The sequence below is a fragment of the Phocoena phocoena genome, chromosome 3 (genome assembly GCF_963924675.1).
Source record: "Phocoena phocoena chromosome 3, mPhoPho1.1, whole genome shotgun sequence".
NCBI classification, from domain to species: domain Eukaryota; kingdom Metazoa; phylum Chordata; class Mammalia; order Artiodactyla; family Phocoenidae; genus Phocoena; species Phocoena phocoena.
In genome coordinates, this window is record NC_089221.1 from 51,966,082 (window position 1) to 51,990,127 (window position 24,046).

Below are 24,046 nucleotides of genomic sequence, written 5' to 3' on the forward strand. Positions count from 1 at the left end.
GGAGAAATACAAAGCGTGCTCTGTTGAGGGGCCTGGGGGCAACCTCAATCAACCTTGTGCTGGTCTTGAAGTCCACGTGAGGGGGAATGAGGTAAAAGTGAACAGGAGCACAGACTACAGCCAACAGGTGGGAAGCTGGAGCCCCCAGAAGAGAAGCCATTCATGTCCCTCAGTACCTATTTATATATTGTAATTGTTTCTTGTGCTCATTATTAATAAGAATGGAGAAACATCTGATAAAAAGCTTATCAGAGAGTCTGTACAATTAAAAACTCCATAGCCAGCCCTCCTGGAAGTGCCTAATGGAAAATACAACTGAAAATCAGTATTTTTATAGTTTATATTCCAAAATGGAATACAGTCTGAAAATGTGGATAAATTTAACTGTTTTATAACTTGTTACCTTCACATTTCTCAAATCAGCTAATAGAAAAACACAGAGGAAAATATTCTATATTACTTTCTTTTGAGAATTATTTTAAACTCCAAAATAACATGAAGAAATGAGGCTAGGATGAACAACAGAGAAAGAAAAATTAAAAATTTGTGTAAATGTAGACAATTCCACTTAACGTTCAGTGCTGAAGCATACTTCAGTGTTCAATGTTCAAGCATATTATTTCATGTAGTCCCTAAATTATTTAACCAGTTTTGACTAATTTTCATGAAGCTACAGAGGCTTATTTTGACCACCAGATGGAGCCAGCATTGTTTGATTTGTAGAATTCAAAATATGCTGAAAATAAAAATAGGTTAAATGAAATTAATAAATTGCAGATTTCTTACTTTAGTTCATAGTACAGAAAAAATTAAACTTTTAGCCCAGTCTTTGCCTATACTTCTGCCTACTCTTCATAAATGTGCATATAGATACTTCCATTATATAGTTTCTTTATTGTGAATTAGTTTTTATTTGAGCAGTTTCATTGGATAGAGAAACCAGTTTTCTTCTTATTCACCTTTTAAAGATATCATCTAAACACTTTCAATTATCTTCAAAACAAAATTAGTACAGGTTCACTCAATAAATATTATGGATTATAACTATGAATATATATATGTAGGCTCTCATTTTAATGTCACAGAATATTCCCACTGTTATCATTTCTATAATGGATTTTCTTACTAAAACAAACCAAAAAACAGGGATTTTAACTGGGGTGGAGGATATGTAGTTTAGCCCCAGTAGCTCCTCAAGGAGATGAAGCCTCAATGAATGGCTACATTTATTCAATGGCTGCAATGAATGGCTGCAGCTCTTACAGGGATCCTACTCAGAAAGCTCAGTGCTCAAGGGCTTAATCAGGGATAATTGCCTTCAAGTTGACTTTTACTCCTCTCACCTCTATTTAATAAGTGTCAGAAATCATCTAATTCCTTACAACTCAACTTAATTAGGCAGCTATCTACAGAAAAAGTATTTGTACACTAGGGGACCTAACCCCCTACAAGGCCCTCAAGGAGCCATTCTATCCAGCAAGAGCTATAAGGCAACCATGCACACTGTTGTAATTTAAGATCTAAAAATGATCACTCTGTTCATTTGTCCATTCAGCTACTATTTCTTGAGTACATACTACGTGCTAGGGATATACTAGTCCACAAACAGGGCACTGTCCCTGCCATTTGAGTTTATAGCCGAGGGGGGCAGTACAAAGAGAGGCAGCTCTGATATAACGAAGTTAGCAGCTACAAAGTGTTTAAAAATTCAAATGAGGACCATATATGATTAATTATGGAGAATCAAGAAAAGCCATAAAGAACTCTTTCTAGGAAATTATTTTCATTAACCCACTGTTTGGCAGACTGCAGTTCCCATTTATTATGGTCTGGGAGGAATTCAGGACCTTTTTTTGTTGGTGGAACTTTACTTCATCAGGACACATCCAGTATGGTGACCTGATGCCTTTTTATGTCAGATTGGAATATTTTCTTCTAAGTTTTCTTGTGTTTCAGACATGAAGAAGAAATAAGCAAGCTGGTTAATAGTCTGTACTTTAGAGCTAGACTGCATGGTTTTTTATTCTCGAGTTTATAATCCCTGAGATAAGTTATCTAACCTCTTACTGCCCTAGTTACCTTATCAGCAAAATGGGGTCAATAATATGACTTCCTCATAGGGTTGTTGGTTATGAGGATTAAGCAAGTAATTCAAGGTACTAGTATCTGGCACATAGTGAGTACTTGAAATGTTAGCTATCATGTTAGCTATTTTCAAGTCTGGTACTTCTCCTAGAATTAATTTAAGATTTGGTATGTATAAAATTTGATTAAAACATACTTTGTAACTTCCAGAAAGTATCATGAGATACAAAGTATGATGAGATGTCAGTAGCTTTGGTATTTTTCTATATCCACTAAAGTCTGTCCCTTTTGTTTTCAAATGTTGTTTACTATTATCACTAGTAAACAACATTTACCTTTATTTATATAAAAGTTTTTATTATGGGAATTTTTCAAAAATTTCCTTGAAATAGTAGATCTAGATCTATTTAAAATCATTTATAAGTAGCTTTATTAACAGTTTCTGACACATAATAATCACTTACTAAACTTTTTTTTTAAATGAATGAATGTGCAGCTACTTGAAGCTTTTAGCTCCTTGAGCTCTGGTACTGAGACAGTAGAGGGTATAAGCCCTTTTATCTATAGAATGAGATTTGTAATAGATGGATACCATTGGTTCATTAGCTAAGTAACCAATAATTGAGTAGTCATCACTTCTTTCTGCTCAGAACAAAAAGGTTTTGTAATGAAGAGATTCAAGTGGAGCAAAGATTATGTTTCTGACTAGTTCTTAGGGAAGAGTTAGAGACATTCTTTATAACACGCAGGGGGAAAAGTGCAGTATTGAACCTTTAGTCTTACTACAGATTGTCACCAAAACTAGGAGTCAGAACATAAGTTTTAGCCCAAGTTCTGCTGCTAATCCACATGCGACACTAGCTAAGTTCTAGTGCTCTAGCAAACTGATGCTCTAGTAGTAAATTGATGGTTACAGTGTTGTTGGACATTCTTGTCACCAAACCCTTTTATATGTATTTCCTAATGTTATCTCAGAGGTCACTAAGATATTAAATTTTTTTTATTCTAACACTATAACATAGGTAAGCTTTAACTCCTCTCTAGGTGGCTAATATTCTACCCAAGAATCAGCAACATAATACTTACAATCAATGGCTTGATCTCTTAACTATTTTTACATATATTATGTTTATTTTACTCTTTAGATTACTTTCTAGAATGAAAAGCCTGCATCATGTATGCTTTAGATATTATTCATAGCATTTCCTAGAGTGTCAGGCATGTGGGCAACACTTAATAAATTTTATTTTCTGAACTGAAGTTTTAATTGAAGACAGTAGGGCACAGTGTGGGATTTTAGTATCATAGAGACCTGGGTTCAAGTTCCAGCTTTAGTATATTCTAATTGTGGTCTTATCCTGTTTCCTAATTTGTCAAATAGGTTTATAGATACTTTCTTCATGGATAGTCAAAGAACTTTAGCATGGTACCTAACATAGTAGGTTTTTACTAAATATTCTTTTTTCTCCCATTCTTCATTCCTATTTATTTAGCATATATTTTATAGAAATTTCAGTTAATAACAAATAGTTGTCATACTGCATCATTATTTATAAATTATCATCCAGCATATATTGAGATTTTTAAGAAAAGCAGAAGTAGAGCACTCTGTACTTAAACTGATTTTTTTCAAACTCCTTTTATATTTTATTAGCTAGTTTTATGTGACTAAAATCATCCAGTCACTTATTCAATTTTTGTTTATCCAGGGGTATTCAAGTACATGAGAAATGAATGTGCTACTTCCTGTTCTGGCAACATGGACTGAGTTAAGAAAGAACTTTCTCCTTCTACAAATATATAGAAATTCTGGATAAAATATGATCCAGCCCAATTTAAATACTTAGCTAAGCTTGAAAGAGACAGAGAGGGGGCTGGCAGGGTGAGGGAAAGTGAAAGGGGGCGGGGAGAGAGAAGGTAAGAAAGAAAAGAAAATTCCTACGTACCAGAAACAAAGGTGAGGCATAACCAGAGCATTAAGTGGGCAAGTTGACACTACAGTTGCCCAGAGGGATATTGGAACCAGAGGTAGGCTCTGATAGCTAGAAGCTGAGGTTTTAATCTCACACTTGGACAGAGATATAGTCTTAGATCAAGAGAGGAAGGAACTGGGGCTTCCCTGGTGGCGCAGTGGTTGAGAGTCCACCTGCCGACTCAAGGGACGTGGGTTCATGCCCCGGTCCGGGAAGATCCCACATGCCGCAGAGCGGCTGGGCCCGTGAGCCATGGCCGCTAAGCCTGCATGTCCGGAGCCTGTGCTCCGCAACGGGAGAGGCCACAACAGTGAGAGGCCCGCGTACCACAAAAAAAAAAAAAAAAAGAGGAAGGAACTAAAAAAAACTGTCCACCTGGTCAGGAAGGCCACAAAGAAGCATGTCATTTTTCAGAGCTATATGTGGGAGGAAAAAAAAATGTCTGTCATAAAAAATATCAAAACTCTAAAACTGGGCTTCCCTGGTGGCGCAGTGATTGAGAGTCCGCCTGCTGATGCAGGGGACGCGGGTTCGTGCCCTGGTCCGGGAGGATCCCACATGCCGTGGAGCGGCTGGGCCCGTGAGCCATGGCCTCTGAGCCTGCGCTTCCGGAGCCTGTGCTCCACAACGGGAGAGGCCACAACAGTGAGAGGCCTGCGTACCGCAAAAAAAAAAAAAAAAAAAAAAAAAAACCTCTAAAACTCTACAAGGCACAGCTATAAAGTCTGAATGTACACTGCCTATATGGTACAGGAATCCTAAGCCAGGAAATTAACTTGGGGAAAAAATGGCTGTGCACTAATGGAACCCCTTAATTTCCTGGTAGAAGCAAATGCAAAAGCTCTCTGTAGGACTCCTTACATAATCCTGGGTGCCAAGGATTCCTATGGAGCATGACGAAGATGTAGCTCTAGCTGTAGGTACACACCCAGTCAAAAATTAGAAAACACATGGGGAAATAACCACTCTGGGGAGAGAGTCAGAAGGATCCCCAAGAATAATCTGAAAGGTAAAACATAACAAGTGTCTAGAATTTTAAGCTATGATTATTAAAATCAATGACTCAGTTTATATCTTAAAAACTGATTAGATACAGCTAAACAGAGAATTAGTGAACTGAAATACAGAGCTAAGAAAATTACTCAGAGTATAGTGTTAAGAAATAAAAACATGAAAAATGAATGTGCTGTGAACATTTGATCACACTATAAACAGAAGTAGTTTATACTGATGTGATATACTCAGTTAGGAAATAGAAGAGTTGACCATATTTTTCACACAGTTGAGTTTGTGCAGCAGATATCATTGCATTTGACTCTGTGTACCATATAGAAGTATTTGGGTTATAGTTTCCATGCAGTCCAGATGGAACCTTAGCAGGCTTAATCTTGGTATCACAGATGTATATAATGAAAGGTCAGCTGATTTCACAGCTATTCTCAAGCTGTTTGCTTGGCTAGAAATATTTTGGCTAGAAATAAAAACAGGAGGAGAGGAAAGACATCCTAAAGCCAGACAATTAAAAATCTCAGAAGACTAAGAACTAGAGAAACCATTGTGAAATGATTACCACAGTCTAGCTAATTAACATATCCATCACCTTACAAAGTTACAGTTTGTGTGTGTGTGTGTGTGTCTGTGTCTGTGTGGTGATCAACTTTCTTAGCAAATTTTAATTATACAATACAGTATTATTAACTGTAGTTACCATGCTGTACATTAGATCTCCAGAACTTTTCTATCCCACATAATTGAATCTTTGTACCCTTTGACCAACATCAAAATCATATTAGGTAAACATAAAAAGACTACTTGTTTCTTAGTTCACACATTTTTTTTAACTAGACAATCTCTTGAACAAAATGGCTGATTATTAATATATTACTCATTAATTATTTTCCTCAAACTAGGTAACAAAGAGGCAAGCAACAAACCAAGGCTTGAATAGAAAGATTACTGGTATTCTTGATTTCAACTGGCTCATCTTGGTTTGCCAGCCAAAGATGAGAAGAGATAGGTTTTTGTGTTTTTTTTCCCTTAAGTCACAAATTTTCATTAATATATACAAATGTAACATAATGTAAAATGTTAGTACTTTTTTTTTTTTGAGGCAAACCTGTATTCTGTGAACCCAGATGTTAGCTAATCTTTGTTTGTATGGAATTATTGCAGGATCAAATCCATAGATTTTTTTTTTCTAATTTCTAATTTAGTAAAAATTATTTCCATCTGCTCTAGGTAACTGTCCTGATTTTTTGTTAGATATATTTTATGATGCCATTAAATTGAAATTGTTTGTTGTTGTTACTATTTTAACTGGGGAGCAAAAGTGGCAGGTAATTGGAAAATCAACCAATATTGAAAGATTATATTTTATAAGGCAAGAGAATAATGTAAAATGGTATTGCTGAATTTTAGGAATACCTTACTTATTTTAAAAGTGAGATAGATGGGGGAAGGGTTAGGAGGAGGGATAGTTAGGGAGTTTGGGATTGACATGTACACACTGCTATATTTAAAATGGATAAGCAACAAGGACCTACTGTATAGCACAGGGAACTCTGGTCAATATTATATAACAACCTAAATGGGAAAAGAATTTGAAAAAGAATAGATACATGTATATGTATAACTGAGTCACTTTGCTGTACACCTGAAACTAACACAACATTGTTAATCAACTATACTCCAATAAAAAATTTTAAAAAATTAACTGAAGAAAAAAAGTGAGATAGGTGATTTTATAGTCAAATAAATACAGTTGAGAACAACTACAATAGTACAGTATATAATAAAGATGTTTATAAAATTGGTTGATAAATTAACATCAATCACTTTCTAATCTAGGTAATCATTGTGGAGCTTCCATAGAGCCTTTTTACTATTTATCCTAAGACTATTCTATTATTCCTCAGAGGAAGAGGCTGCTCCAGATGGTGCTGTTGCAGAATACAGACGAGAAAAGCAAAAGTATGAAGCTTTGAGGAAGCAGCAGGCAAAGAAGGGAACTTCCCGTGAAGACCAGGTAACTTCACAAACCAAAATCCATACGCAGTTCATTGCCTTTTAATTGTCTTCAAGTGTTGTTAATGGAGCCTAATTTGATTATACACAAGGGAAAACATCACCTCTTAAAAATGGAAAAGGATATATTAATATAGGGGTGAAGTGACAAGGACCTTGGCCACTTAAGCAAAGATCCAGATGATAGAGTTCTTTCCTGACATAAAGGCATAAAGCCTAAAACTTTCAGGTTTCAACCTTGTACTCCCTTATTAAACACAGGAAGGAACGTAGTAAAACCACATATTACCAGATACTCCGGTAGAACCTTTGACTAAGTGAATATTATGAGATGGGGTGATTATAAATGATGAAGGTATCTCTTCTGGATCAGCATCTCACCTGCTGCCTAGGCAGCTCCATTTGAAATTGTACAGTGCCTGTAAATAAGGCACTTTGTCCACTAGTTGACTTCTACCATAAATAATACCATGAAAGTCTGCTTACTGAAAGTCATTCCTGAGTCTTTAAGTAGTAATATAAGAGGATTGTCAGAAATCAAGAATAAAAAAAAGACAGGAAGCGAGCTTATCAATTTGGGAGTCAACACCATGCAGCACTTGGCACTTGATAAAATGAATCTCTTCAGCAGCTCTTTATGTTGAAAAGCTAGGGGGCAGACCAAAATTACTTATATTCGGTGCTGCCATATATACATGAGAACATGCCATTTTAGGCATATAAATAAAATAGGCAAAATAAAAGTAAATTTAAAAGCCCAAGCCTGTTTGAATAAATTAATCTAATCAGGAACTATATTATAAATGACACCTAATTACTGGTAAGGAAGATCATGCATCAGTGCCCAGCGTGAAAATAATCATAGGGAAAATTCAACAAGAATTCAGGTATAGGAAATTGTAATTACAGAGAACTAACATGTGCAGTTTTCAAAAGAAATGGCACATCAAGTGAAATTAAGAAAAAGTACTTTATTAACTTGTTTTCATGGAGTCACAAAAGTCCTCTGAATGTACTACCAAAGATGTGAAGGATCACTCTTATTCTTGCATTCCTCTTTCTTCCCTCCTAGTAAATAATTATTAAGAATCTACCATGTCCTAATCACTGTATTTGGTGGTAAACGAGGTAGAAACATCCCTGTCTTCTCTGAGCTATCAGGAAAAAGAGGCAGTTAAGTAATACTAATAAAAGGGGTGAACATTATGACAGGTTAGATACAGGAAACTATGTCAATGTATAACAGTAGGACCTAACATGGCATAAGAATCTGGGAAGGCCTCCCTGAGAAAATGATTTGTCAGCTGAGCTTTGAGGGTTGGATAGGACATAACGTGGCTAGACTAAAGGGACAGTATATGAGGAGTCTTTGACCTCTTTTGCAAAGAACTAAAAGATGTTAAGTATGACTGGAACTTAGACTAAGAAAAAGAAAGAGATGAGGCTGGAGAGGTAAGCAGGAGCCAGTTCACACAAGATATTTTTGAGCCATATTATGGAGTTGAGATTTACCCTAAGAGCAATGGGGAGCCATCGAAGGAAGGAGGTGATATGATCTCATTTGCACTATGGGAAGATCCCTCCCACCTGGCTGCAGTATGGAGAGTAGACTGGACCCGGGGCAGGACTGGCAACACAGAGGCCATTTGAGAGACTCTTCTATGCAGATATGCATGCACAAGGTGTGCCAGGGCAGGCCCCTTCAGCACAGCTTCTTCATGCCGGGAAGGCTTGCTCTGTGCTGAAGAGCATGCTGTTAATGGTTGGCCCTTCATTCCTTCAGCAAAAGCCAGAAGACTAACTCCCCTGGAGATGCCAAACAGAAATGCCTCCATGCAGATCCTATCTTCTTCAACCTATATTGGGCCCCATTTTTTTTTGTGGTGTTAGCTTTTCTGCCTAGTGTCCTTTCTTGCCTTTCGAATGCAACTAGAGAAAGTCCAATCTTGAATATAGGAGAAATTAAGAAAGGCTGAGAGGATGTTTTTTGTTTGTCATAGTCCCAGTCCTCCTTCTTTGAGCAAATACCAATAGCACGTTAATTGGCTCTCAAAACAGACTGCCTCGCCACTTTCAACTCAAAAGAATAAAATCCAGGTCTAGTGCAGTTTTCTAGGAAGTTTTAAAATTTCATCCCACTAAGAGGTCTCCTTTGTTTTCATTTTTCTTTATGCCCTCAGAAAGGACGTTTCCAAGTGTGTGAAAATCCACCATCAAAAATTGATGGGGTTTGCTTTTAAGTGATAGATAGATATAGAGATACAGAGATAGGCATGTAGAGGTATATATTTATATAATATATAGATATATACACACACAGAAACACTTAAGCCTTGAAGGATGTATACCAAATGTCTACAATGGTTACTTATTCTTAGTGGTGGGATAATAGATATTTTTGTTTTGCTTCTCTTTGTTTTCTAATATTTCTACAATAATCACTTTTCTTATTATAAAGCAAATACAATAAAAGTTTGTAGGTGAAAGGTTTTTTTAATGAATAATGTTTTAAAACAAAGGATGTTTTCTTTATCTGTTAACATTGTTTGAAGAGCTCAGTCCTATAATTGCTACTCTAGAAACAGATAAAATATCTAAACCCTAACATGCTAGCAGCCCTCAGAATGCCTATGAAGATATTCTATAGAATTTATAGTTTTTCCTTAAAACTCATCTCATTTAGCAACTATGGTAATGTATCTATTTTCCACTGTAGTCCATGTGGGCATTAAATTTTGCAGAAACATATAAGGCACTTTTCACTATCATTTTTTAGCAATAACTGCCTTTGTTTCTTGCAGATATTTTGACATCACCTGTCTTTATTGAGCTTAGGTTCTAGACCACCAAAACCTACTTAATTTTTTCACGAACCATGGTCTTAATGATATTTTAGATAAATTCTGGAGCCTCCAAGTTACTGTGATTCTTTATTATATTTGTTATTCACATATTGAACTATCACACACATTTTTCCTTATGAAATGTAAATTACAGTTGGCCCTTGAACAACACAGCTTTGAACTTTGTGGGTCCACTTATATGTGAATTTCTTTCAGTAAATACGTACTACAGTTCTAGACCAACTGCAGTTGGTTGCATAACCACCAATGTTGAGGGAGAGCTGGCTGTAAAGTTATGAGTGGATTTTCAACTGCCCAGAGGGTTGGTGCCCCTAACACTCATGCAGTTTAACGGTCAACTGTATTTTAGTACTGAATTCAGTGTACCAGCATCTTAATTAGAAACTTGAGTTTTTTAGACAAGGTAGTACTTTATCCCATTTCACAGTTATGTACTTTTTAAAACTATAGAATAAAAAAACATTTCTCTAATTTCTGATTCTCTGCTCAAATTCTGAAGCAAACTGTTAAGGTATAGCCAGGGGACAATGTGATTAAAATTTCAGGCACCTGCTGTTTCCTCTTACCTACAAATGGCATTGGAGCCAAAAATTAAAATATCAGAGAAATAGTCCCTTTTTTCAAAAACACACTCAACGTGATATGTATATCCTACTTCCTTCACTTAACAATAGCATATAATATTCCATGTGTATAATTTTAATAAGTATAATCACATATTCACTGCTTTTTACCAAATTTATCTAGCTCCTTATTAATAGACATTTAACATGTTTCCATTTTTCACTTGTATGAATATTGCTGCAGCGCACATCTTTTGCATAAGCCATTTTCAGTGTTTCAGATTATTTTCCTACATGTATTCCCAGTATTGGAATTATTGAATCAAAGGGAATGATCATTTTAAAGTTTCTGATATGTATAAAAAACTTTCCAAAGATGTCACTCCAATTTACGCACCTTCCAACAATTAACATGTTCATTCATTTCACCTTCCCCAACATTGACATTTTTATATTTTTGGAAATTTGTTCAATACTATTTGTTTTTGGTGTTTTGTTTTTGATTTCACATGTCTTAGTGAAGTACCTCCCTATCTTGTGGACACTAAAAACTTAGCTATTAGTAAGCATGCATTTTAAAGTTTAAACGTCTTCTACATAAATTTATTTTCCCCAAATCAGAAAATAGTCACATATCCCGGAGGGAAAATGTCAGTGCAAGTGCAAATGGGGCAATGTCAAGGTTTGTGAATATCAATCACTGTTGCAGCTGGAAGGCAGTTTTGTTATTTTCCTTCAAAATTAAAAAAATTAAGTGTTTTATATCCTGGAAGGATATTTTCTTTTCTGCCAAATTTAAATGTCTCTTCTGAAATTATATTTATCCTTATCAGGAAACTTAGCAGTCTAATTGTTATTTCAGACCCTTGCGCTGCTGAACCAGTTTAAATCTAAACTCACTCAAGCAATTGCTGAAACTCCTGAAAATGACATTTCTGAAACAGAAGTAGAAGATGATGAAGGATGGTAAGGCCTTTCATTTCTTTATATTACCATGAACAAACAAGCTCAAAGCAGAGACACTATTAGGATATTTCTACTATATCATCCCTTTTTTTTTCAGACTTTACCTTCCATTATACCCTCATCATTATAGGACCTCGGCCATTTTACTTCATTGCAGTTCAGTAAGCATTTATTTAGTGCTTGGTGTATTCCCAGTATTGTGCTAGCCAGTAGAAAATACACGGGAAATATATGACCCTATCCTTGCCCTAAATAACTTTCTAATATTGTGGAAAAGATAAGACTCACATTAAAGAGCTAGAAAACAGCCTTAAAAGATTCTGAGTCATTAACTTTTTACACTTTCCCACAAACATTTTAGAACTCATTAGTCCATTTCATAATCCTACCAAGTTCCTCTTCAAATTATGACCTATAGGATCCTAGCGATACATGCATAGTTAACTTATTTTTATCTTTGGATATTTTTCAGCTTTTATTTAACTGATAAGAAATAAAGGGATTAATGACTTGTATGTGTCCTGTGCTTAGCACTTTATCCTATACTGGCAGAAAGGAAAAAAAAAAGCGTAAGCACTGTGCTTTTCTCTTCTCACACTCCTCTCCCCTCCAGCTGACTCCACATGTAGTATATTAGGCCTCCCCGCACCTAACTGCCTCCACGCCCGCACTACACCCTGGCTCAGGCACATTGCTGTGAGCAAGCCAGTGGGTCACCCCCCACACATGACTCACCCTCTGGAGCCTCTGAACTGTCACATGTGCCATTACCCCAACCCAGAATCATAGCCTCACTCCTCTCTGCCAAACAGCATCTCTCCCCTGTTTCAAAACTCTGTTCAACACTCCCATCCTCCAGGAAACCAGTCAGCAAGATTTGTTGAGCACTCACAAATCTAGAGGGTGGAGGAAAGAGGGCTGGAACACATATTAAAAAAGACATAAAAACACTTATTAAGAAAACATTTAAGCAAGTAAGGCTCTGCAACTATATATAACTTTAATCAAAAGGGCCGGTGATGATGATTTGAATGGGATGAATCCTACCTACCATACGATCCTGGAAATACTTGTATATTTCTCGATATGTGATTTCTGTATGGTCTGGGTTATGATGCCAATTTTTGTAAAACCCTTGGTCTCTTTTAATAGGTTTCTATTACTTATGTGTATTTGTTTATACTTAAATTCAAAGTCGCTTAAGGCAGAAGCTGGCTCCTCCCATAGTTCTTTGCCAAAGGTGAAGGCTCAGTGAGTGTTGAATGACCCATAGAGATAAATGCACTTGCACAGAAAAACTTTGTTTTTTTATATGACTGGACAGGTTTAGTTTTATTTTGGATTCTTTGAATGTCTCAAAATATCTTTCAAATGTTTTGGGTTCAGCCACTACACACAAAAAAAAGTTTTGCCAAGTCCTCTTCCCCTTATTTTTGAATCCATATGCATTTTTTAAGGAAATATGATCCATGTGTTTCTGATTCATTTACACTTAACTCATCAAGATGGTGTTTTGTAAGAGCAGTTTGATGCCCAATAAGTTTTTTTAACCTTCTTGTAAGCCATTTAAGTCCTTTTTTATTGAACAGGAAAGTCACCAACAAATTTAAACCCAGAAGTTTCATTTGAAACTCATAACCCACAGGATTCAAATTTACTTTCAACTTGGCAAGACCATTTACCTTCCCAAGGTTCTTCCTAGTCCCTTGGTTCAGTATCCCCTCAGTTTGAATTCCTCATTAGCATCAGGTATCAATTAGTGTTTTTGAAAGTGTCATTCTCGTTTTTGATGTGATTTCACAATACAGTCAGTGTTCTAACATCCTCATTAGAGAGTTAAACAAATGGGGAAGCTTCACCAGATTGGGGGAAAAAAAGACCACTGGTCAATGACATTGGCTAGTTCTCCATCTGGGGAATAAAAATAAGTGGTAAAGGAAGGGGAAATAGGGTAAAGGAACCATTACCAGGGGTTCCTTTCTGCTTGCAATTGCAGTCACCTAACCAGAAAGTCAGAACTCTACACTATGTACCTACATACGTTTTGTATATTTTTTTAATCTAACATCTAATTAAAGTACCTTTAATATTCTTACAGAATACATGGGGGCACTTATATACAGCCTTTTTGTTGCATTGTAGAATACCGAAATTTTGTAACCTGATAAGCAACAGCATCACTTCTGTTCATAAATAAACCAGTTCAGCTTTATCAAGTCCCTGGTGATTTAGATCATCTCTCATAAAGTATACTCCACTCGGAAAAGAAGTCTTGTATTCAAAATGATTTATAGCAAATATTATGACTTCATGGCATGTGCATGTGTGTTATGCATAAATTACATGGTTCCCAGACTATTTTGTAGGTCACGCTTGCCGCTTTTCTAAGAAGTGAAAGTCAGCCAGTGCTGTACTACACCATCAGGGTCTGTTATCTGAGGTAAAATGATTGCTTCTAAGACATTTTTATGTGTCCACATGAGTGACCACACATTGAGGGATCATTTTCATTTTCTGTCAAGATAGAAACCATTACCAATTTGTTATGTTTTCTTTTACTTGGCAAACTGTTCTATTCACATTTTTGGCTGAGCTGCTGTATTGGCATAGTATACAACAGACATTTGGGTACCATTCAGCAGCGTTCTACTTTTTATGCAAAAAAAAAAAAAAAGTGGGGGGGGAGAGAAAGAAAAGAAATATGATTCTATTGTAAACACTGTATATGGTGTTTGATAATTATTCCCAGATTTCACTGTCTAACAAGGCATTTAAGGAAGTGTTATTAGTAGATCTAAGCTGAAATGCATGATAGAAATTTTTTACTCAAAATTATTATCATTCTTCCTTTGTTGGGATATATACTGCCAATATTTGATAGTGGTAGTGACGGGCACCAGATTCTAGTATAGCAGCTAAAGGAGACTCTTTGCCACTACATTCCTTCATCCCACAGCATCACACACTCTTATAGCTATAGAAACCTTCTTCAAACATGGATTTTATAAAACCAATTAGATACATAGCAGGAGTTATCAGCCAAAGGATTCATATGACCATGTGGATGAAGTCCATATGCCATTTTGGGTTTGGTTAGATAAAGCTTGGTTAGCTCCCAAAAAAAGTTTTGAGAGCTGTCTGACAAGGCAGTAGAGAGACTTATAAAAAAGAAAGCCACCTGCTCCTTACACAGCAAAATTGGCATTCTAAGGGGAGGGAAAAACTTAAATCTATGAGAGTCGACTGCAGTCTTGTGAACAGTAACTATTCACTACTATGTTCCATTGAAAATTCTTTCCAGATTGTTAACATAAAACTTCACAACAAACATACAAGATAAAATAATAAACAATATAAATGTCTATCTGCCTTCCTCCCTTTTCCTTTTCTCCTCTCTCTCCCCTTCACCACTTTCCCTTAGTACATACAGTATTCAGTAATATAAGAACAGGAAAACACTAACAATTGCATGGTTGCCTCAAGTAAATATTTTAATTTTTTTATTATATAAAGAAAAGATATTCACTGTAGAAAAACCAGAGTATAGATCCCACAAAAGAAGTAAATTAAATCACCTGTGATCCCAAACTCAACAATAAATACTATTAATTTATACACACACATATATATATAGATATATATATGTATATATATATACCCTTCCACATACTTTTATGCATATTTTAAGCAGAAATGAGATCATATAATACTACAGTTTTATAACTTGGTTTTTTTCCCTCAGCAATATATAGTGAGTACTTTTCCTTGCCATATCTAATTTTATGATATACTGTTTGAATTCTGTACTGTGACCATATAGTATTCCATTATATGCTGAACCAGGTTTACTTGATCAGCGCCATGTTGTTGGATATTTAGGCTCTTTCCTAAATGTTTTTATTATTATACACAGCACTGTAATGAACATCCTTATATTTATGTCATTGCTGCTTTTCTCAGGATAAATGTCTAAAACTGGAATTGCTTAGTCAGTGGGTATGCATGTTAGGCTCTGCTAAATATTTTCAAATGGCCCTACCAAAATGTCATTCCAATTTATACTCCCAAGTAAATATCATTTTTATGACTTGCTTTTAGGGCTGTTAGAATCATAAGGATTAATTAAGGTACTTCGCAGCATTTGAGAATAACATTTTAGAAGAAGTGCTTTGCCCTTGTAAACTTTTAAAAAATACACAGTCTGGTTTGCTTCTGTTTTTAATATAGCTGGTACAAATTCCAATGTAACTCCGCAAGATCATCAGCTCTAAGTATTCTTGTTCTTGGTGCTAAAAAAGGCTCCAGGATAATCCTATGGGTTAGAACTTTATGATCTAGATTTTTTTTTTCAGTTTTATTACTACACCTTGGCTTGCATTAAAAATCAGTCTTGTCTATCAGCCAGACAGTTTGTTTCTGCTAAAGACTGGAGTTCTGAGAACCAAGTTAGCATAGCATGGAAGCAACAAGTACCAGTTGTCTTGAGTATCCAAAACAGTGAAAAACAGTGAAAATTTAATAATGCAGATGTTAAAAAGAAAAAGAGAGATTATAAATTGTTAGACCCATTTAGACCTCGTTATAAGATACCATTAAAGGATGTAGCCTCATTTCATTGTTAATATTGGCAAAGCTTTAAACACCTTTTATATGTAATACTATAGTGACAGATGTAATACATATTGTATATGATTTGATCATGTATTGAGTGAAAGGTGCTGTGACAACAAATGAATATTTTAATTATAGTCCCCACTTCATTCAAGCAGGACATTGCCAGGCATGGGTAACAAGCTGGTGTAGACAAACACAAATACAGCTCTAAGGAGACTGTGAGACTGATGAAAGCCCAGGTTAGCCAAGTGAGAGACCTTTACCCTTTAGTGTAGGTGGGACAGCAGGTCTCAAACTGTTGGTCTCTGGACCACTTTTATACTCTTAAAAATTACTGAGGACCCCAAAGAGCTTTTGTTATGTGAAATATATTTATTGATATTTACCTTATTAGAAATTGATACTAAGAAATTTTAAATCACTTCAAAATAACAATAATGAACCTATTACATGTTAACATAAATAACATATTTTTATGAAGAATAATTACATTTTCAAAGCAGAAAATATAGTGAGAAGAGTGGTATTGATTTACTTTTTTTCATATCTCTAATGTCTAGCGTAACAGAAGCAGCTGGATTCTCATATCTGCTTCTGCATTTCACTCTGTTTTGATCTCATATTTACATTATGTGTTCTCTGAAAATTTTCACTGTACATTCATGAGAGGATGAGAATAATGAGGGCAAATAATGTCTTAGTATTCATACAAAAATAATTTTGACATTGCAGGCACAGTGATCCCCAGTACTTTGAGAACTGCGGGGTTATAGCATATCTAGTCACTGTGTGTGTCATGATGGTCCCTATTTATCAGAGGTTATGACCCAATCTGTAGGTCCTGGGAAGCTTCATTCCAGATCCTGGTTTGTGATCCTTGTTCTCAAGCGATACCAAAGTAGTGCTTTCTGAATTAAATGTGCCCAGAACCATTGGCCTAGACCTGTTACAGCACAATACTTACCACTTCCACAGCAACCCCTTACTGGCCCTCAACTGCTTTGGAATGGTCTGTGGCATGCCAGTTTGATTTTATTGTTCTTGTTTGTTTTTCTCCAGCTCAATTACATTGAGATATTAATATATAACATTGTTTAAGGAGTACAGTATAATGATTTGATACACAAATATATTGTGAAATGTGTACCACAGTAAGGTTAGTTAACACATCCTTCACCTCACATAATTACCATTTTGTTGCTGTACCCCCCAGAACTTATCCATCTTATAACTGAAAATTTAAACCCTTTGACCAGAATCTCATTTCCTCCACCCCCTAACCCCTGACAACCACCATTCTACTCTTTGTTTCCATGATTTCAGTGTTTTGGGATTCCACATATAAGTGGGATCATAAACTATTTGTCTTTCTCTATCTGGTTTATTTCATTACTTAGCATAATGCCCTCAAGGTTTTTCTTCTATAAGGTTGGCCATAAGATCTTATGGAAAAACCTGAACGAACTTTTTGGCCAACCTAATATTTTATGCCTGAATAATATTTCATTGCATATATATGTATGTGTGTGTGTGTGTGTGTGTGTATATCACATTTTCTTTCTCCATTTATTTGTCGATGGACACTTAGGTTGTTTTCATGTCTTGGCTAATGCTACAATGAACATGGTAGTGCAGCTATCTCTTTAAGACAGTGATTTTGTTTCCTTCACATATATACATAGAAGTGGGATTGATGGATCATATGGTAATTCTATTTTTAATTTCTTGAGGAACCTCCATACTATTTCCACAGTGCTGTACCAAATTACATTCCCACCAACAGTACATAATGGTTCCCTTTTCTCCACATCCTCACCAGCATTTGTTACTGCTTCTCTTTTTGACAGTAGCCATTCTAACCGGTATAGGGTGTTATATCATTGTGGTTTTGATTTGTATTCCCTTCTGATTAGTGATGCTGAGCATTTTTTCATGTACTTGTTGACCATTTGTATGTCTTCTTTGGAGAAATGTCTATTCAGATCCTCTGCCCATTTTTCAGTAAGATTGGTTTTAATTGCTTTTGAGTTATGTAAGTTCCTTATATATTTTGGATATTAACCCCTTATCAGTACATAGTTTGCTAATATATTCCCCTTTTCATTTTGTTGATTTTTTTTTCCCACGGGGAAGGTTTTCAGTTTTAAATGTAGTCCTACTTCTTAACATTTGCTTTTGTTGCTGTGCTTTTGATGTCATATCCGAAAAGTGTTTGCCATGACCAATGTCAAGGAGCTTTTTTCTTATGTTTTCTTCTAGGAGTTTTACTGTTTCAGGTCTTATGTTTAAATCCTTAATCATTTCGAGTTAATTTTTGTGAATGATATTATATGAATTAAGGGTCCAATTTCATTCTTTTGCATGTGAATATCCAGTTTTCCAAGAACCATTTGTTGAAGAAACTGTCCTTACCCCATTGGGTATTACTGGTTCCCTTGTCAAATATTGGGTTGGCCATAAAAGTTCATTTGGGTTTTTCTGTAAGATGTTACAGAAAAGCCTGAACGAACTGTTATGGCCAACCCAATATTAGTTAACCATATATGCATGGGTTTATTTCTGGGTTCTTGATTCTGTTTCACTGGTCTGTGTGTCTGTTTTTATGCCAGTACCATACTGTTTTGATTACTATAGATTTGTATTAGAGTTTGAAATCAGGAAATGTGATACCTTCAGCTTTATTCTTGTTTCTCAGAATTGCTTTGGCTGTTCTGAGTCTTTTGTGGTTCCATACAAATTTTAGGGGTTTTTTTTTCCTGCAAAAAAATACGTGCCATTGGAATTTTGATTGAAATTGTATTGAATCTATAGAAGATCTTCGATGGTATAGACATTTTAAAAATATTAACTCTTCTGATCCATGAGATATCTTTCCATTTATTTGTGTCTTCTTCAATTTCCTTCATCAGTGTCTTACAGTTTTTGGTGTATAGATCTTTTACTTCCTTGGTTAAATTTATCCCTAAGCATTCTTTTTTTATGCCACTGAAAATGGGATTTTTAAAATTTCTTTTTCAGATAGTTCATTGTTACCTTATAGAAATGTTTTGATTTTGTACATTGATTTCATATCATGAAATTTTATGAAATTCATTTATTAGTTCCTATGGCTTTTGGTTGGAGTCTTCAGAATTTTCTATGTATAAGATCATGTCATCAGCAGACAGAGAAATTTTTACTTCTTCCTTTCCAATTTGGATACCTTATTTTTTTTTCCTTAATTGTTTGGGCTAGGACTTCCAGTATGGTGTTGAATAGTTGCAGTAATAGTGGGCACTCATGTCTTGTTACCAGTCTTAGAAGGAAAGCTTTCAACCTTTCAGCACTGAGTATGATGTTTGCTGTAGGGTTTGCAATATATGGCCTTTATCATGTTAAGTAATGTTCCTTCTATAACCAATGTATTAAGATTGTTTATCATGAAAGGATGTTGAATTTTATCAAATGCTTTTCCCGTGTCTATTGCAATCATGCTTTAATTTTTTGTCTTTCATTCTATTAATGTGGTATATAACATTTATTGGTTTGCATATGTTGAACCATCCATACATCTCAGGGATAAATCACACTTGATCGTGGTGTGTGATGCTTTTAATGTGCTGTTGAATTCAGTTAGCTAGTAATTTGTTGAGAATTTTGCATCCATACTCATCAGAAATATTGGCCTATAGTTTTAATTTCTTGTAGTGTCATCTGACTTTGGCATCAAAGTAATTCTGGCCTCATAAAATGAGGCTGGAAGTGTTGCCTCCCCTTCAATTTTTTGGAACAGTTTGAGAATAATCGATTCTTCTTTAAATGTATGGTAGAATTTGCCCGTGAAGCCATCTGGTCCTGAGCTTTTCTTTGTTGGGAGGTTTGTGATTACTGATTCAGTCTTTTTACTTGTTATTGATCTGTTCAAATTTTCTATTTCTTCATGATTCACACAGTAGTCTCATGCTCCATTGTATTTCTGTGGCATCAATTGTAGTGTTTCCACTTTCATTTCTAATTTTATTTGAGTCCTTTCTCTCTTTTTCTTGGTAAGTCTGGCTAAAGGGTTATCAATTTTATTTTTCAAAAAAACCACCTCTTAGATATGTTGATCTTTTCTATTATTCTTTCCTCTATTTCATTTATTTCTGCTCTGATCTTTGTTATCTCCTTTTATCTGCTAACTTTGGCTTAGTTTGTTCTTCTTTTTCTAGTCCCTTGAGGTGTAAAGTTAGGTTGTTTATTTGAGATCTTTTTTTGTTTAACGTATGCATTTATCACTATAAATGTTCCTCTTATTACTACTTTTGCTACATACCATAAGTTTTGCAATGTTGTGTTTCCATTTTTGTTTGTTTCAAGATATATTTTGATTTTCCTTTTGATTTCAACTTTGACCGATTTGTTGTTCAGGAGTATGTAGTTTAATTTTCCACTTATTTGGGAATTTTCCAGTTTTCTTCCTCGTCATTGATTTATAGTTTCATACCATTGTGGTTGGGAAAGACACTTGGTATGATTTCACTGTTTCTAAATTTGCTAAGACTTGTTTTGTGACCTAATGTATGATCTAACCTAGAGGATGTTCTGTGTCCACTGGAGAAGATTGTGTATTTTGCTGCTGTTGGATGGAATATTCTGTATACGTCTGTTAAGTCTTTAAGGTATAGTTTAAGCCCAAGGTTTCCTTGTTGATTTTCTGCCTGGATGATCTATCCATTGTTGAAAGTAGGGTATTGAAATCCCTTACTGTGGTTGTATTGTCATCTGTTTCTCCCTTAAGATCTGTTAGCATCTGCTTAATATTTTAGGTGCTCTGATGTTGGGTACATATATATTTACAATTGTTATATCCTCTCAATGAATTGGTCCCTTTATCATTCATTATATAGTAACCTTCTTTGTCTCCTGTTATCATTTTTTCCTTAAAGTTTATTTTGTCCGATATAAGTATAGCTACCCTTGCTTTCTTTTCGTTTCCATTTGTGTAGAATATCTTTTTCCATCCCTTCACTTTAAGCCTCTGTGTGTCCTTGAATCTGAAGTGAGTCTCTTGTAGGCAGCATATAATTGGGTCTATTTTTTTTTCCATCCAGCCATTCTATACCTTTTGATTAAAGAATTCAATCCATTTACATATAAAGTAATTACTGATAGGTAAGAATTTACTATGCTTAATCTTGTTAGTTGTTTTCTACCTGTTCTGTATGTCTTTTGTTCCTTTCTTTCTTGCTGTCTTCCTTTATGAGTTGATGATTTTCCATACTGGTGTACTTTGATTCCCTTCTCTTTATCTTGTGAGTATCTGCTATAGGTTTTTGTTTTGTGGTTACCCTGAGGCTTACTTGAAACATTATGTAGATATAACAGTCTATTATAAGCATCTGATAACAGTTTAACTTTGATCACATTCCAAAACTCTGCTCTTTTACTCCCCACAAACATTTTGTTTTTGATGTCACAAATTACATCATCTTATATTGTGTATCCAGTAACAAATTATTGTAACTATAGTTGTTTTTAGTACTTTTGTCCTTTAACGTTTAGAGTTAAGTAGCTACCATACCACTATATTACAGTACTAAAGTATTTTCAATCTAACTATATACTCATCTTTACCAGTGTGTTGTATGTTTTCATGTTAATAACTAGCACCTTTTTGTTTCAGCTAAAGAATTCATTTCAGCATTTCTTGTAAGGCAGGTTTTGTGATGATAAACTCCATCCATTTTTGTTTGTTTGGGAAAGTTTTTATCTTACCTTCACTTCTGAAGGACAACTTTGTTGGGTAAAGTATCCTTGGTTGGCAGTTCTTTCTTTCAGCACTTTAAATGTATCATGTCACTGTCCCCTGGCCTGCAATGTTTCTGCTGACAAATCTGCTGATAGCCTTATGGGGGTTCCCTTGTATGAAAGACGTCTTTTCTCTAGCTGCTTTTAAAATTCATTTTATTTTATTGTAGACAGTTTTACTGTAATGCATCTTAGAGAAGATTGTTCTAAATTGGAGAGCTTCCCTAGTGGCACAGTGGTTGAGAGTCCGCCTGCCGATGCAGGGGACACGGGTTCATGCCCCATTCCGGGAAGATCCCACATTCCACGGAGCGGCTGGGCCTGTGAGCCATGGCTGCAGGGCCTGCACGTCCAGAGCCTGTGCTCCGCAACAGGAGAGGCCACAACAGTGAGAGGCCCGCGTACCGCAAAAAAAATAATAAATAAAATAAAATAAAATAAATTGGAATTATGGGGTGACCTATTAGCTTCATAAACTTGTATGTCCAAATCTCTCCCCAGATGTAGGAAGTTCAAAGCCATCATTTTTTTTTTAAACATCTTTATTGGAATATAACTGCTCTACAATGGTGTGTTAGTTTCTGCTTTATAACAAAGTGAATCAGTCATACATATACATATGTTCCCATATCTCTTCCCTCTTGCATCTCCCTCCCTACCACCCGCCCTATCCCACCCCTCCAGGTGGTCACAAAGCACTGATCTCCCTGTACTATGTTGCTGCTTCCCACTAGCTATCTACCCTACGTTTGGTAGTGTACACATGTCCATGCCACTCTCTCACTTTGTCACACATTACCCTTCCCCCTCCCCATATCCTCAAGTCCGTTCTCTAGTAGGTCTGTGTCTTTATTCCCGTCTTGCCTCTAGGTTCTTCATAACCTTTTTTTTTTCTTAGATTCCATATATATGTGTTAGCATACGGTGTTTTTCTCTTTCTGTCTTACTTCACTCTGTATGACAAACTCTAGGTCCATCCACCTCACTACAAATAACTCAACTTCGTTTCCTTTTACGGCTGAGTAATATTCCATTGTACATATGTGCCACACTTGTTTATCCATTCATCTGTTGATGGACACTTAGGTTGCTTCCATGTGCTGGGTATCGTAAATAGTGCTGCAATGAACATTGTGGTACATGACTCTTTTTGAATTATGGTTTTCTCAGGGTATATGCCCACTCGTGGGATTGCTGGGTCGTATGGTAGTTCTATTTTTAGTTTTTTAACAAACCTCCATACTGTTCTCCACAGTGGCTGTATCAATTTACATTCCCACCAACAGTGCAAGAGGGTTCCCTTTTCTCCACACCCTCTCCAGCATTTATTGTTTCTAGATTTTTTGATGATAGCCATTCTGACCGGTGTGAGGTGATATCTCATTGTAGTTTTGGTTTGCATTTCTCTAATGATTAATGATGTTGAGCATTCTTTCATGTGTTTGTTGGCAATCTGTATATCTTCTTTGGAGAAATGTCTGTTTAGGTCTTCTGCCCAGTTTTGGACTGGGATGTTTGTTTTTTTGATATTAAGCTGCATGAGCTGCTTGTAAATTTTGGAGATTAATCCTTTGTCAGTTGCTTCATTTGCAAATATTTTCTCCCATTCTGAGGGTTGTCTTTTGGCCTTGTTTATGGTTTCCTTTGCTGTGCAAAAGCTTTGAAGTTTCATTAGCTCCCATTTGTTTATTTTTGCTTTTACTTCCATTTCTCTAGGAGGTGGGTCAAAAAGGATCTTGCTGTGATTTATGTCATAGAGGGTTCTGCCTATGTTTTCCTCTAAGAGTTTGATAGTGTCTGGGCTTACATTTAGGTCTTTAATCCGTTCTGAGTTTACTTTTGTGTTTGGTGTTAGGGCGTGTTGCAATTTCATTCTTTTACATGTACCTGTCCAGTTTTCCCAGTACCACTTATTGAAGAGGTTGTCTTTTCTCCATTATATATTCTTGCCTCCTTTATCAAAGGTAAGGTGACCATATGTGCGTGGGTTTATCTCTGGACTTTCTATCCTGTTCCATTGATCTATATATCTGTTTTTGTGCCAGTATCATACTGTATTGATTACTGTAGCTTTGTAGTATAGTCTGAGGTCAGGGAGCCTGATTCCTCCAGCTCTGTTTTTCTTTCTCAAGATTGCTTTGGCTATTCAGGGTCTTTTGCATTTCCATACAAATTGTAAATTTTTTTG

At 35.7% G+C, this 24,046-nt stretch overlaps 1 protein-coding gene across 1 annotated transcript in view; it reads left to right on the plus strand.

Moving 5' to 3' along the window:
• CWC27 (CWC27 spliceosome associated cyclophilin) overlaps positions 1-24,046 on the plus strand; it is a 225,279-nt gene that overhangs the window by 158,088 nt on the left and 43,145 nt on the right. Inside the window, exons 12-13 of the mRNA XM_065873991.1 lie at positions 6,974-7,083; positions 11,372-11,475. Coding sequence (XP_065730063.1) covers positions 6,974-7,083; positions 11,372-11,475 — 214 coding nt within the window. The remainder of the gene's footprint in view (positions 1-6,973; positions 7,084-11,371; positions 11,476-24,046) is intronic.